Here is a 15645-nt window from a genome sequence, read left to right on the forward strand (position 1 = left end):
AGGACAAACAAAGAGAAACGTAGCAAAGAGAAATTGAAGGAAATTTAATGAAAATCTTTCAAGGAGACGCACTTCCAGTCTGGGGAGGCGCAGCTCGCTACAGGCTACCTAAATTCGACACAGCAAGGAGCCTGCCGGCAGCGGCATTGGAAAGCGCTAGAATCCCAGTCAGGGATTCACGGGTTAAGGGGCCCAAGTCACATCAGCCGTTTGAAACTCCTCCTCTCGTAGCGAGGTTAAGATGTTTGAAAATCACCCCACTGCAAACTCCTCCCCTTATGAGAAACCTCACATTGAAATGCTGCAAATGCCTGGGGCCCCGCGTGCAGTCGCCGTCCGGCTGCGCGAAGACCGGGATTCCAGCTGGGACACTGGGGACAGGAGACAGCAGCCTGGGCCGGGGCGTTGCTGAGAGTATGAGGCTGTGCTGGTCTATCGCCCTGCTCCTCGCCGCGGCCAGGGCTGCAGGTAAGGCTGGCTCCAGGCGCCCGTGCGGGGTGGGGGTGAGCCCCTTGGTTATTTGGGGGGGGGGGGGATGAAAAATCACTCCACCCTTGGGAGACGTGGGGAAATTGGCACAAAGTCCTTCCAAACAGCTGGAGAGAACGCTAAGGGACTCGAGGGTTTGGGGAAGTAAGAGGAAACGAGATGAGGCTTTCCCCACAGCTACCGTCGATGGGGGAGTCCCGTTGACTCCCTTAGACCCAGGCACGGAATCCCCAACACTGGGGAGCGGGGAACCCCCTACTGCAGTTATTCTAGGGGCAAGGGTGACCCAAACCTCGGCTGTTAACCCTAGAGGTCCCTGTGGGTGCTTCCCCGCGCCTGTCCACCGACAGGAGTTACGCAGGCGGCCCAGTCTGCTTTGGGTTGCCGAATGGCTCAGCTGGCTCTCGGAGCCGAGCCGAGTGCGTCCTTCGCGATCACAGATTACGCGCTTCTGCCCAAGGCCAACACCTCCCACCCCGCCCGCGGCCCGTCCCCGAGCTCCCATTGGGCGCTATTCGAACAGGCGAGCCTCGAGCCTCTCCCCTTGTCCAATGGGAAGCGGCGACGGCGGAGGCGCGCGGCGCGGGACGGGGCTGGCGCAGGATTCGCGCCGTACCTTGTTCTGTGAGGCGGCGGGAGGAGATCGCATCCCTGAAATAGGTCCTGTGCTCCTATCACAAAGGAAACCGCGCTCCCTGGACCCTTTCAGCCCCCTCCGCGACCATGGACAAGGCGCCTGCGCAGAGCTTGGTTTCCTCTGCAAAGGCCTCAGTGATCTCCGCAATCAGTGCCCAGGTGGTCCTCCCACTTTGTCTTCGAGGCCGCCTCACTTCGCTCGTCTCGGACGTGTCACAGACGCGACCCCGGGCCACCTTCAGGACCTCGGTTCCTTCTGAGTCTGAAATGTTGACTGAGAAACGGCTGTCACTCCGTGATCGGACGGGAAAGACGATTCCTGGCAGGGCAGGGGCTGGGAGCGTCCAACACCTGACGGACTCCTCCGAGCTGCCTTGTGTGTTTAGAGGCTCTGACTGGGTTTACTTGAACTGCCTATCTGAAGGTTTTTCACTTTAGAGGGTTTCAAATTTAGATTTGAGCAAGAGGCTAGTTGGTGTACGATCCTGAGTTGCTTTAAATGAGCCACCAAAGGCATATAGTTTTGCCCTGGATAATACATAAATATGGTCCTTTTCCTACCTAGAACCAGCTCAACCCATAAAAGGTTTGGGGTTGCCTGATTAACAGGATTGCAAGGAGCTTTTTTTAAAAATGAGGGAAGGGTTTGGCTTTGCTTGGAGATCTTTGAACTCGTGGAATCCCTACCTGTGACACGCATAGGTTTCCGCTGGGAGGGGAGGAAGGGTGGCAGGTTGCAGCCACATAGCAGAGGATTAGTGTAATAATAGTTCAGCCACCAGTTGTGAAGTGGGGGGAATGTCTCTTGGTCAAGAGACACTTGACTAACCTGTAGTTCACACACTGATCAACTCCTTTCCCAGGAGGAAATGATAGCAAAGTCTTGAGCAAGATATGTAGTTTACTTTAGTTTTCTCTCCCACTGAATGACTAGGGATCTGATGTGTCCCCTGTTCTCAAGGAAGCTCTGAGCCCTGATGTGTTCCCCAGACTTCTGAGAGCTGGTTGCTACTGGTTGCTCCAGCTTGCTCCTTGGCTATATTCAAAGCATTTCAGGAGGGATGGCAGAATTTCTTGTCCGTTATCTTTGGGAAATGAAATTAGTTGGAAACTGAACTGCAGGCCTTCTAGCCAGATCAAAATTCCTGAAGAGTTAGTTGCCTGACGATGGAGCAGATACCTTGTCCATGAGGACAGGATATCTAAGACTGACAAATGAAACAGGCAATTCTATAGAATATCACAGAATCTATTTACTTGTGGGAAGATTGGGTCAAAGTGGAAGAAACCACCCAGCAGTTTGGTGCCAATTAGTCTTCAATAAACACTCCTGTTACTGTACCTTTTAAAATATAATTCAGGGACTATACATCCTGGTGGTCCATAATATCCAGTTTGATATATATTTATCTAGGTGGTCATCCTGATCATTACTAATAGAAGTATTTATGGTTAGATTTTAAGGAACACAGGTACTCATTAACTAGGATTTGATGTGCTTACTGAGGACTGAGTTTGGTCAAAGGTCACAGCATGAAAGGACACAAAAATGGAGAAGATTTTTTTGTTCACATCTACATCTATATAACAGTTGTGTGTGGACTATCAAATATGCCTTGGGCATACCCAAACACAGAGAAAATAGAATATACTTTTAAGAGTTGTACCTGATTTAGCAACTTCTTCCAGGGCAACACTGTTAAAAGATAGGGAGAGCTTTTTGAGACAGCAAAACTTAAAGGGGAATTATATGCCTCATTCTTTCTTTCCAGAGTAGTCCTCTTATCTGTAGGGTTCCTCCCCTGTAAGATTCAATTCTAGATGCTTTTGTTGTTGGGTGCTTTGATGGTCCCTTCACATTCCGTGTTAAGTACATTAATAACATCCACACTTTGCCCAGCTGTCAAACAAGTGGCTGTTTGTTGTTAAGACATTGTGGAAGTAACCAGCAGTGAACATTGACAGAGACAGACTTCTCCCTAAAGTTGCTGGCAACAAAATCTACCATTGAGATCACTCCTGGGGAAAATACCTTAGCATCCAAGACTGGAAAAGAGCACTGGTAAATCAATTGTTCATCCATTTTCAGCTGAGTCTGTTAGCTCTAGCCATTTTTCTCCAGGAAACGATTCTATCTATAGTTTTGATTTCCTTTACCACAACTATATTCAGTATGTCAATGTAAGTAATGTCCAACCTGCAGAGAGTTTTTCTGAGTTTATTTGAGCCAAATTGACAATTGTTGAGAAACCAGATGACAGTGGACTGAGAAAAAGCTCTGGAAAATCCAGTTCTGCCGCTTATTTTATACATTAGAATCAAAGTAGGAGGCATAAGGCGGGTTACATGAAATCCACTGGTGGTAGATTAAGGGGATGGGAGAAAGTAAAACAGGGAAATCTCTGAGACTGGATAAAGAATAAACTAGAGAGACACTTTCTTTTACATTGGTGAGTACAGGATAGTTAACATTTACAAAGCATATAGAGCCTAGCCTGTGGATAGAGCACCGACCTGCAACACTGAGGTTACTGCTTTGAAATCCTGGGCTTGCCCGGCTAAAGCACATGATAAGCAACCGATGAGGAGCTACAGTGAAGCAACCACTTCTCATTCTCCCACCCTCCTCTCTCTGTAAAATCAATAAATAAAATCTTTAAAAAAAAAGAAGATAAAGAAAAAAAATTTTTTTAAGTATATAGAGCCTGACCAGGTGGGGGTATAGTGGCTAGAGCATCGGACTGGGATGCGGAGGACCCAGGTTCGAGACCCCGAGGTTGCCAGCTTGAGCGCAGGCTCATTTGGTTTGAGCAAAGCTCACCAGCTTGAACCCAAGGTCACTGGCTCAAGCAAGGGGTTACTCGGTCTGCTGAAGGCCTGCGGTCAAGGCACATATGAGAAAGTAATCAATGAATAACTAAGGTGTCGCAACGAAAAACTGATGATTGACACTTCTCATCTCTCTCCATTCCTGTCTGTCTGTCTCTATCTATCCCTCTCTCTGTCTCTGTAAAAAAAAAAAAAAAAAAGAGAGAGAGAAAAGCATATAGAGATTGTATTTAAGGAACAAGATAAAAATGGGTTCTGCCCTGGCCAGGTAGGGTAACTCAGTTGGTTAGGCATCATCCTGATATGCCAAGGTTGTGGGTTTTTTCCCAGTCAGGGCACATATAAAAATCAACCAATAAAGGCATAAGTAAGTGGAACAATAAATGGAGGTTTCTCTCTCCCTTCCTCTCTATAAAATCAATAAATAAAATTAAAAAAAATTTTTAATGAAGGGTTCTGTGGTCTCGGTGTTCTGATGTAGATGTTGTGCCCCGAGGGGTCTGGAAAGAACTTTACTCTGACTTTTCAAAAGTATGTTATCTTAGGAGCAAACAGACAATAGACAGGCTTACTTAAGGTAGAGATTGACCTTTGTCAAGGTAGCTATAGGCCTGGGACATTACTACCTGCCACAACTTGCGTTTAGTTAGGAATTTTTATGTTCAGACCATTCTATGTGGTTACTTTCAGCCTCTGAGTTTGTAAGGCCACCATGCTGGCCTTTCCTGAGCTTGTCAAGTTTAGTATGTGGCCCCTTTTTTATCCACAAGTATAGTAGCATGGGATAGCAAACATCGAAAGCATTTACTACCTCAGTCAAGTGCTGGAGAAAAAGCAGAAATGTGTATTCTCCTTTCCTGTTTTGATAACTTTGTTCCTGATTTGTCACTCATAACAGGAGAGATTTAAGAGCTAGAATTTAGAGATTTTGGGGGAGGGGGTGCAGTGCTTAGGCATCCAACAAGAGGAGATATGGAAGCTGTGCTCTCTTTTGCATTTGCTGAATTTACATGAAACTGACATGGGGAACCTAAACCTTGCTTCTACAATAGGGAGAAAACAAGAAAGATGTGTGATTTCTTTGGGCTGTGGTGTTTAAATAGAACTAGTTCTGTCTCCTTGATCTGGATGGTCCTGCCTGCTGAAGGGACACCATTCTGATGTGTTGCTACTTCCTGCTCCCTGTTTCTGATTGCCATCCCCAACAACAAGACCCTGGGCTTACCGTATTTCTCAGCCAACTGCTGTTTGGCTGAACCTATAACAATATGCCTGACCTGTGGTGGCGCAGTGGATAAAGCGTTGGCCTGGAATGCTTAGGTCTTCAGTTCAAAACCCTGGGCTTGCCTGGTCAAGGTACATATGGGAGGTGATGCTTCCTGCTCCCCTCCGCCTATCTAAAATAAATAAAGCTTTAAAAAATAAAACAACAACAAAAAAATAAAATCCATCCACTTTTCAAATGTCTGAAAGTGATGGCCAGGTGTTGGATGACCTGGTCTGATAGAAATAGGTAATGGTGGGGTCTTCCAGTCGGTGAGGTTTTCAGCCATCTCTGACTAGCAAATATTTGGAGAATTGTTGCCAGGTGAAGGCTTGATGTATAGGAAAGCATTTATTTTTTAACTATATCCCTCTTTAAAGGTCTTATGATATTATTATTTCCAGTGGAAACTTTTGTTTGTAAGATGGGTCCTGTGCAAAGGTTGGGCAGCAAGAGCATTAGTGGTGTGGACAAAAAAGTAGTTTTAGCCTGACCAGGCGGTGGCGCAGTGGATAGAGTGTCGGACTGGGATGCGGAGGACCCATGTTTGAGACTCCGAGGTCGCTGGCTTGAGCAAGGGGTTACTCTGTCTGCTGAAGGCCCGCAGTCAAGGCACATATGAGAAAGCAATCAATGAACAACTAAGGCAGGGGTCCCCAAACTTTTTACACAGGGGGCCAGTTCACTGTCCCTCAGACCGTTGGAGGGCCAGACTATAAAAAAAACTATGACCAAATCTCTATGCACACTGCACATATCTTATTTTAAAGTAAAAAAACAAAATGAGAACAAATACAACATTTAAAATAAAGAACAAGTAAATTTAAATCAACAAACTGACCAGTATTTCAATGGGAACTATGCTCCTCTCACCAACCACCAATGAAAGAGGTGCCCCTTCCGGAAGTGCGGTGGGGGCCGGATAAATGGCCTCAGGGGGCCGCATGCGGCCCGCGGGCCGTAGTTTGGGGACCCCTGAACTAAGGTGTTGCAATGCGCAACAAAAAACTAATGATTGATGCTTCTCATCTATCTGTTCCTGTCTATCTCTCTCTCTGACTCTGTCTCTGTAAAAAAAAAAAAAGGAAAAAAAAGTAGTTTTACAGAAAGTAACTTAACAGGATTTCTGATCATAAATTCCTAACTGGGTAGGTCATGATGGGTAGTCACATTTCAGGCATGTAACTTCCTTAGTAAAAGGTTTGTCTTTGCCTTCAGCAAGTCCTGTTCATTGTTTCTGTGGATCTAGATTAAGACACCTTTGAAATAATCATAACAACCCTCAAGAGAGTACATAATATTGTTAACTGGCCTATAATTCAATCCCCACCTTGCTTTCTCCCACCTTCATGTAATTTTTCTCAAATGCATATTGTAAGGTGACCAACTTTTTTACAATGAAAAGGAGGACAAAAAGAAACATTTTAGCCTGACCTGTGGTGGCGCAGTGGATAAAGCGTCGACCTGGAAATGCTGAGGTCGCTGGTTCAAAACCCTGGGCTTGCCTGGTCAAGGCACATATGGGAGTTGATGCTTCCAGCTCCTCCCCCCTTCTCTCTCTGTCTCTCCTCTCTCTCTCTCTCTCTCTCTCTCTCTCTCTGTCTCTCCCTCGCCTCTCTAAAATGAATTAAAAAATTATTTTAAAAAATTTTAAAAAAAGAAAAAAGAAAAAAAAAGAAACATTTTATTCATTGCAACAACTATAATATGATAAATGCATAATAAAAACATTTGCAATATTTTATATTATAATTATGCTTACACGCCTATTAATTTTTAATAATAATTGTAAGAAAAATACTCATTTAGTAAAACTAAATATCAAACAAAGCCACTAATTTGCCTGACCAGGTGGTAGCGCAGTGGATAGAGCGTTGGACTGGGATGCGGAGGACCCAGGTTCGAGACCCTGAGGTCGCCAGCTTGAGCGCAGGCTCATCTGATTTGAGCAAGGCTTACCAACTTGAGCCCTAGGTCGCTGGCTCGAGCAAGGGGTTACTCGGTCTGCTGTAGCCTCATGGTCAAGGCACACATGAGAAAGCAATCAATGAACAACTAAGGTGTTGCAATGAAAAAAACTAATGATTGATGCTTCTCATCTCTCTCCATTCCTGTCTGTCTGTCCCTATCTATCCCTCTCTCTGTCTCTGTAAAAAACAAACAAAAAACCCCCACTAATTTGGAGTGATATTCGTGTGTATATCATTTTCTAATTAAAAAACATCTGTTTTATGCAACTATTTAATCAAAATGCGTTATTAATAGATATAGTTTGAGGTTAGATTTCCACTTTAAAACTTGAATTTCGGGAAAATACTTGTAAATAAAATTATACGTATTTGGAAATTATTAAGTAGATAAAGAATTAATAAAACATGAATTGTGCTTACATGTCTATGATTGAATATTCACTGAGAAAGAAATAATCGTGGGTCTACAATGTTGTATGTGCCATGTCGTGTTTCAGTAAGAAGTACACAAAGCCATTTGTGCGCTTGGTATATCACGTGCTCTCTCAAGTCTCCAGTGCGGAGCGCATGTGTCTCATGATCGCATCTCCCTGCACTATACCAATCCTTGACGAATCGTCCTGTCAAATACAAATACATCACATCACACACAATTTATCGACTCTGCATCGATCGAATACGGACATTTACAGATTAGTCTTCCAATATCAAAAAGGAGGACATGTAGGAGGACACATTTCAAGGGAGGTCAGAACTTACAAAAGAAGGACTATCCTCCCTAAAGGAGGACAATTAATCACATTAATATAAGAAACTGCAAGACTGTCAATGCTGCAGAGCATTTGAGATCTTGCTTCATGGTAGTTGTCAGTTTGGCTCAAATAAACTCTTATAAAAATTCTCTACAGGTTTGGACGTTCTTGACGTCTACAGCGGTAACCAAAGCTTTGGCCATAATGGGAGGAGGGGGGTGATGGCAGAAGCTTCTCCAAGATCCTCATTACTATTGCCCTTTGCATGAACTTCCTTTTTAGTTTTTTTTTCTGAAAATCCTCAAATTCCAATTGCTTTTTGCCCACCCAGCGTACCAACAGCAGGGAGTAGTGTCATTTCCCCCTTTCAGCATGATTATGAATGCAATTCAGCTGTGAGTCACTGGGGTGTATTGTAGAGGCATCTCCAAAGTGGACATACTGTTCCAATCTGTGGTTAGGCCATACAATTATCAGAGCGTGAAGGCAGATTCCAAAGCTCAGTGTACTCCCTTCCTCTCACCTCTTCTCTTCTACTCTTGTCTTTGTCACTTGTGTCTTTAATTCACACTTACCAAGCTCTGTTGATTCTTCAAAACATTCCTTATTTTTCTCTCTCTCACTTTATCACCTCTATCTTCCTTTGGGGCTTCCTCTTATTTCTCCTAATATCTCACCTGACTGGTTTTCTAATCTTTGGCGGGAGCATTGGAATTGAACTTTGAAGACCCAGAGTTTTGTTTTTTACTTAAAGTATAATTGACATACTATTAAATGGACAGATATTAAGTGAACAACAGTTCAGTGAGTTTTTATCTCCCATCCAACAGTTCAGTGAGTTTTTGTAAACGTCTGTTTTCATGTACTGTAATCACTTCCCATTTGGACATAGACTAGTTCTAGCCTCCCAGAGTTTTGTGCTGCTTTCTCTGATTTAATTACCACCCCCACACACCAGAGGCAACCACTAATCTGAGTTCAATGATAGCAGGGGTCGGGAAACTTTTTGGCTGAGAGAGCTATGAACGCCACATATTTTAAAATGTAATTCCGTGAGAGCCATACAATAACCCATGTACATTATGCATTATCCAATAAAAATTTGTTGTTGTCCTGGAGGACAGCTGTGATTGGCTCCAGCCACCCGCAACCATGAACATGAGTGGTAGAAAATGAATGGATTGTAATACATGAGAATGTTTTATATTTTTAACGTTATTATTATTATTATTATTATTTGTGGCAGAGACAGAGAGAGTCAGAGAGAGGGACAGACAGATAGGAAGGGAGAGAAGTGAGAAATATCAATTCTTCGTTGCGGTTCCTTAATTGTCCATTGATTGATTTCTTATATGTGCCTTGACCGGGGGGCTATAGCAGACCGAGTGACCCCTTGATTGAGCCAGTGACCCTGGGCTCAAGCTGGTGAGCCTTGCTCAAACTGGATGAGCCCGCGCTCAAACTGGTGACCTTGGGGTCTCGAACCCAGGTCCTCTGCATCCCAGTCCAACACTCTATCCACTGCGCCACCACCTGGTCAGGCTATTTATTTATTTATTTATTTTTATTAAAGATTTGTCTGCAAGCCAGATGCTGCCATCATAAGAGCCACCACATCTGGCTCGCGAGCCATAGGTTCCCGACCCCTGTATTATAGATTAGTTATGCCTGAACTAGAACTTCATATAAATGTAATCAGAGTAATACCCTTGAATAAAATAAGTCAGACACATGTAATGTTCAGCAATTTATCTGTGTTTATATATATATATTTTTAATAATTTTTAAAAAAATTTATATTTTATTTATTCATTTTAGAGAGGAGAGAGAGAGAGAGAGAGAGACAGGGGGGAGGAGCTGGAAGCATCAACTCCCATATGTACCTTGACCAGGCAAGCCCAGGGTTTCGAACTGGCAACCTCAGCATTTCCAGGTTGATGCTTTATCCACTGCGCCACCACAGGTCAGGCCTGTGTTTATATATTTATCAGCTATTTGTCCCTTTTTATTGCAGAGTCTTGTCCCATTGGATGAACTCATTACCTACCTGTTTTTAATCTGAATTTCAAGTATTTACTCTTTTCAATTTTTTTTCTGTAAGTTCTCCCAGGGATGGAATTACTTTCCAGAGATGTGATTTCTGCTTCAAGAATGATGCATGCATAAATTACCTTTGTGCAAAATAACCTAATGGCAACATTTTGCACAAACCAGTAAATGATATTTTTGGTCATGGCTAATGCTCAAAATCAGCTGATAAAAGGAAAGGCCTTCTTAATCTTCTTATGCAGATAATAAATCATATAAGAAACATAGCCTTTGTATAGCCAGTAACCAAGGCCACCATCACAGCTTCCTGGCCAATGCAGGTTCGCATTTGATCCAGACAGATCATAGAGAAACAATTGAACCAAAAGCTGGTGGTCCATTGTCCTTTATTCTAGCTCACACCTGGCAAGCGAGTAAAAACATACTGGGCGCCAAAACCCACTCATTCAGGGCTCACAAAGCTACTGACTCATCCGAGTTTTCCTAGAATCAAAGGCTTCTACCTCACCAGTCTTACTGACCTTTGTTCCTCCTCTCCTTCTCCTCCACGAACTGGCTTCTCCTTCCCCATTCCCTCATTTTGACTGCCTCCTCCACGTGGCTTCCCTGTCCTGCTATACCATGGGCTCTTCCTTTTACAAGAAGGTGATCACTCTCCCTCATAACAACTGATCTCTCTTCAAATGGCCTCCTAGCTCCTCATTTTAGAACCTTTTGGTGAAAAAGCCCTCCCCTAACACACATTAGCATAACCACGCTCCTTTCCCAGCAAGAAGGCAATTAATATTATCACCTAGGCAGTGCCCATCCATGTGGGCTGCACCATCTTTAACAAAGTGAGCAAAATGTATCTTTTCTGCCTTCAATCAGCCTTCAATCAAAACTTATGTTTTACAGGCCCTGGCCAGTTGGCTCAGTGGTAGAGCGTTGGCCTGGCGTGCAGGAGTCCTGGGTTCGATTCTCTGCCAGGGCACACAGGAGAAGCGCCCATCTGCTTCTCCATCCCTCCCCCTCTCCTTCCTCTCTGTCTCTCTCTTCCCCTCCCGGAGCCAGGGCTCCATTGGAGCAGGGTTGGCCCGGGTGCTGGGGATGGCTCTATGGCCTCTGCCTCAGGCGCTAGAATGGCTCTGGTTGCAGCAGAGCAACACCCCGGATGGGCAGAGCATCGCCCCCTGGTGGGCATGCCGGGTGGATCCTGGTCGGGCGCATGCGGGAGTCTGTCTGCCTCCCCATTTCCAACTTCAGAAAAATACAAAAAAAAAAAACCCCAAAAAACTTATGTTTTACATACTATTTGCTTACAGAACATTGACTCATGAGGAAAATCTTGCTAGCCACTTTTATATTTTTGTCTTATTTCCTTATTTATTCAATATAAAGCATGCTGAGATAAGCCAGATCATAATTTTTATTAGCCTTATTGTTTTAGTTTACATGGGAAATGAAAGTTTAAACTTCAAGCTTAAAAGATTATTACCAGTTAATCACCAACCAATACAAATTGGTTTTGATTCCAGTTTACACACAGCAATGCATTCTAAATTAAAGCATAATATTCAAAATGAAATGCAGTCAATGTAATTTTGATCTCTTCCAAGGTGCAAAATCATGTACTTTAGTAAATTTCCCAAACACTTAGTTGTCATTTTTATCTAAAACTCTGACTTTTTGTAGGAAAAGTTTTCTCTTATTACATCTAAGGCTACTGTTTCTGTTCCATTTCTTTTGATTTGACATTCAGGTATTTTATTATCTTTGCTGCTGGGTCTCTGCTCTCTGGCCTCCACATTAATAATTAACCATAATTTTTCTATTTCCACTCTACCTACTAGAGAAAGCTCCTCCAGTTTTAATGTTTTGCAGTGTCAATTTTTCTCATTACTGTTTCCAACACAGGTTTATAATATGCTAAATAATTTTCTTCGTTACTGTGCATGAAAGTTCTAATATTTTATTCCCAGATTCCAATAGATTCATACTTTAGACTCAACAACGAATATGTCAAAGCCTTACACATTGTTGACAAGTCTCACTTCGGATGTGATTTTTGCATCCTTCGCTATACTTTTGGTTCATGAAAGTTAATTTGTTGTGCAGGTTTCATTTCTGGGGACCGGACTGCTATGATAGGGCTGCATTTCTGATCCAGTCTTCAGTTGGCAGGAAACAGACATAGGTACTGCGGTCAGTTTCTGATCCTGGCATTGAACCTTTCTTCCCCTTTCCTTCTCTCTCAGCGGAAGACAAATGTGAGAGAAACGAGTTCCAGTGCCAAGATGGGAAATGTATCTCCTACAAATGGGTTTGTGATGGGAGTGCCGAGTGCCAGGATGGCTCCGATGAGTCCCAGGAAACGTGCAGTGAGTCCACTTTGGGCATGCAGCATCCCAACCCTTTCTGATGATAGTGGGCGACAGATGAGGTGGATTTTGGCTATCAGATTGATATGTTCAAACACGAATTGGGAGATGGGGAGTGAAAATATTACTAGAACTTTCCTTGAACAGGTCTTTTTAAAAAAGGGAGGTGAGCCTGACCAGGAGGTGGCACAATGAAAAGAGCATCAGCCTGGGATGCTCGGGACTCAGGTTTGAAACCCCGAGGTCCGCCAGCTTGAGCGTGGGATCATAGTCATGACCCCATGGTCACTGGCTTGAGCCCAAAGGTCACTGACTTGATTCCAAGGTCACTAACTTGAACAAGGGGTCAATGGCTCAGCTGGAGCCACCTCCCCTGGTCAAGGCACATATGAGAAAGCAATCAATGAACAACTAAAGTGCCACAACTATGAAGGTGATGCTTCTGATCTCTCTCCCTTCCTGTCTGTCTGTCCCTCTCTCTCTCTCTCAAAATAAATAAATAAATAATAGAAAAGGGAAGTAAAATTCACACAACACAAGATTAACTATTTTATTTTTTCATTCATTTATTTATTGATTGATTTTAGAAAATTAATCATTTTAAAGTGACTAGTTCACTTTAATACATTCACAATGTTGTGCAATCAACCTCTATCTCGTTCCAAAAGCTAGCACCTGATTCTTAACAACCTCCATAAAATTTTGACCTTGAAGGTGGGATTGGCACTCTCTAAAATGTCTAGGATCTTCCTTGCACAGCTAGGACTGGGGGGGCAGATTGGCCTTCCCTTCAAGTAAGATTCAATCCTGTTTCTCCTACAGTGTCTGTCACTTGCAAGTTGGAGGACTTCAGCTGTGGGGGTCGTGTCAACCGTTGTATTCCTCAGTTCTGGAGATGTGATGGCCAGTTAGACTGTGAGAATGGCTCGGACGAACAGGGCTGTCGTAAGTGTGACCCCTCTCTGGCAACCCAAGTGGGTTCCCAGCTTTTATCAGAGTTTGTTCCCCAGGAAGCCCACACAAAGGGTGGATCAGCTGCTCTTCCTTCAGCTCTACCTCCTGGGAGGCTCATACAAAGCCCCCTCCTACCCATTGAAACCCATTTTGACTAAAAGGCATCATAGGAAGTAGTAACAGTGCCCCTCTTAGGGTTATCATCACACTCAGTGAAGCTGTCCTTGCTAAGTGTCCACCACATGCCACATGCTTCTGTCAGTGAGCCACTGTGACCACTGTCAGCCACCCCAGGAAGCTAAGCACACAACAGGTACTCAGCTCAAACAGTAGGTACAAGACTCACTCATCCAGCTCTGGCTGGTGGCTCAGTGGACAGAATGTTGGCCTGGCATGTGGATGTCCCAGGTTCAATTTCCGGTCAGGGCACACAGGAGAAGCAACCATCTGCTTCCCCCTCTTCTCTCTCCCCCTTCTTTTCCTTTCCCCTCCTGCAAGCCAGTGGCTTGATTCATTCGAGTGTGGCCCCAGGTGCTGAGGATAGCTTGGTTGGTGCAAACGCATCAACCTCAACACTAAAAATAGCTCAGCTGATCTGAGCATCAGTCCCAGACAGGGATTGCCAGGTGAATCCTGGTTGGGGTGCAGGAGACTGTTTCACTGTCTCCCTTCCTCTTACTTAAAAAAAAATAAAGAAGAAGAAGAAAGACAGCCTGACCAGATGGTGGCACAGTGGATAGAGCATTGGCCTGGGACACAGAGGACCCAGGTTTGAAATCCCAAGGTCGCTGTCTTGTGCCCAAAGGTCACTAGCTTGAAGCCCAAAGTCACTGGTTTGAGCAAGGGATCACTTGCTCTGCTATAGCCCCCCGGTCAAGGCACATATGAGAAAGCAATCAATGAACAACTAAGGTGCTGCAATGAAGAACTGATGCTTCTCATCGCTCTCCCTTCCTGGCTGTCTGTCCCTCTCTCTGTCTCTCTGTCTCTGTCACAAAAACAAACAAAACAAAAAAAACACATCTAACCTTCATTAGTAGTCATCTGATGAAATGATTTCTTGGGGACCATTTTAAAATGAAATGAATTGGTGTTCTTTTCCACGCACTCTTTTTCTTTTCCCTTCTAATTTCACTGAGATATAATTGACATATAGCGTTGTGTAAGTGTAGGCTGTGGGGGCGGTGGTGGCCGCAGCTGTGACTTGGAAGGCAGATGTGGCAAGGATGATGGATGCCCCTCCTGCTTTTAAGTCATTCTTGCTGAGCGAAAGTGAGAAGATCACCATTAACAAGGAACCATGGCACCCAATGCTTGTTTGTTCACCATCAACAAAGAAGATCACACACTGGTTTGATCCCCAGTCAGGGCACATACAAGAACAGATAGCTGTTTCTGTCTCTTTCTCTCTCCCTTCCTCTCTCTCTCAAATCAATAAAAAAAATTTAAATTAAAAAAAAGAACAACAAAGATAAGTCCTGGCTGGATACCTTGGTTTGTTGGAGCATCATCCCAAAGCACAAAGGTTGCCAGTTCGATCCCCAGTTAGGGCACATACAGAAACAGATCGCTGTTCTTTCTTTCTCTCTCTCCCTTGCTCTCCCCCTAAAATCAATACATTTAAAAAAAGAAGAAGAAGAAAATGATGATACGCTGGAAACATTATTTAATCATAGCTGTTGAAGGTCCCACAGGTGCTATTTGCTGGCTACAAACTCCTTACCACTTGGAGCATAAAATCATCATTGATGTGCAGACTACACCAATACAGCCCCCAAGAGGCCTCAGCTAGCCCTCCTGCTGGCTTCCAGATAGCCATCAAAGACAAGAAGGAGCTGAATAACAGTCTGCAAGGAGTCTTGCTTGGCCAGTTCCTGTGCTGTACCAGACTCTTTTTCAAGCACCAAGTGGAGTATAGCAGCTTCTCCCAGCCATGGGCCTCCTTGGAGATATCCTGGAGAGCCCCTCACCCCCAATATCGATGTGTCCTGTACATAGATTCTGTACCATCTTCCTCATACAGTGTGGCAGGAAAAGACCCGGATGTGGACTAAAGCAAAGGTGACTTCACCGCAAATAGATTGGCAGATTCAGTGGAGGTGGATTACCCATCTCGAGGCCACTCTTGGGGCCATATTTCAGAGTGCATTGGCCCAGAGACCCAAATTTTTATGTGAGAGGGTGGCAGGGACAAACTTCTTTTGGACCAACAACTGGGAACCTGGGGGGCCCTGAAGAGGCAGTCTTGAGCAGGAGGCTGCAAACCCGTGCACTTCCTGGAGTCTCTGCTGTGGAAGTGTTAGCTGCCAGGCCTTCCTGTCTTACTCTATGTAGCAACACCA

General features: G+C 44.2%; 1 protein-coding gene across 1 annotated transcript in view; it reads left to right on the forward strand.

Moving 5' to 3' along the window:
• The first annotated feature begins 286 nt into the window (after positions 1-286).
• LDLR (low density lipoprotein receptor) overlaps positions 287-15645 on the forward strand; it is a 46117-nt gene continuing 30758 nt past the window's right edge. The window contains 5 exon segments of the mRNA XM_066273634.1: positions 287-386; positions 389-409; positions 412-468; positions 12227-12349; positions 13172-13294. Coding sequence (XP_066129731.1) covers positions 299-386; positions 389-409; positions 412-468; positions 12227-12349; positions 13172-13294 — 412 coding nt within the window. The 5' untranslated portion in view covers positions 287-298.

Source organism: Saccopteryx bilineata, chromosome 1 (genome assembly GCF_036850765.1).
Source record: "Saccopteryx bilineata isolate mSacBil1 chromosome 1, mSacBil1_pri_phased_curated, whole genome shotgun sequence".
Lineage (NCBI taxonomy): Eukaryota > Metazoa > Chordata > Mammalia > Chiroptera > Emballonuridae > Saccopteryx > Saccopteryx bilineata.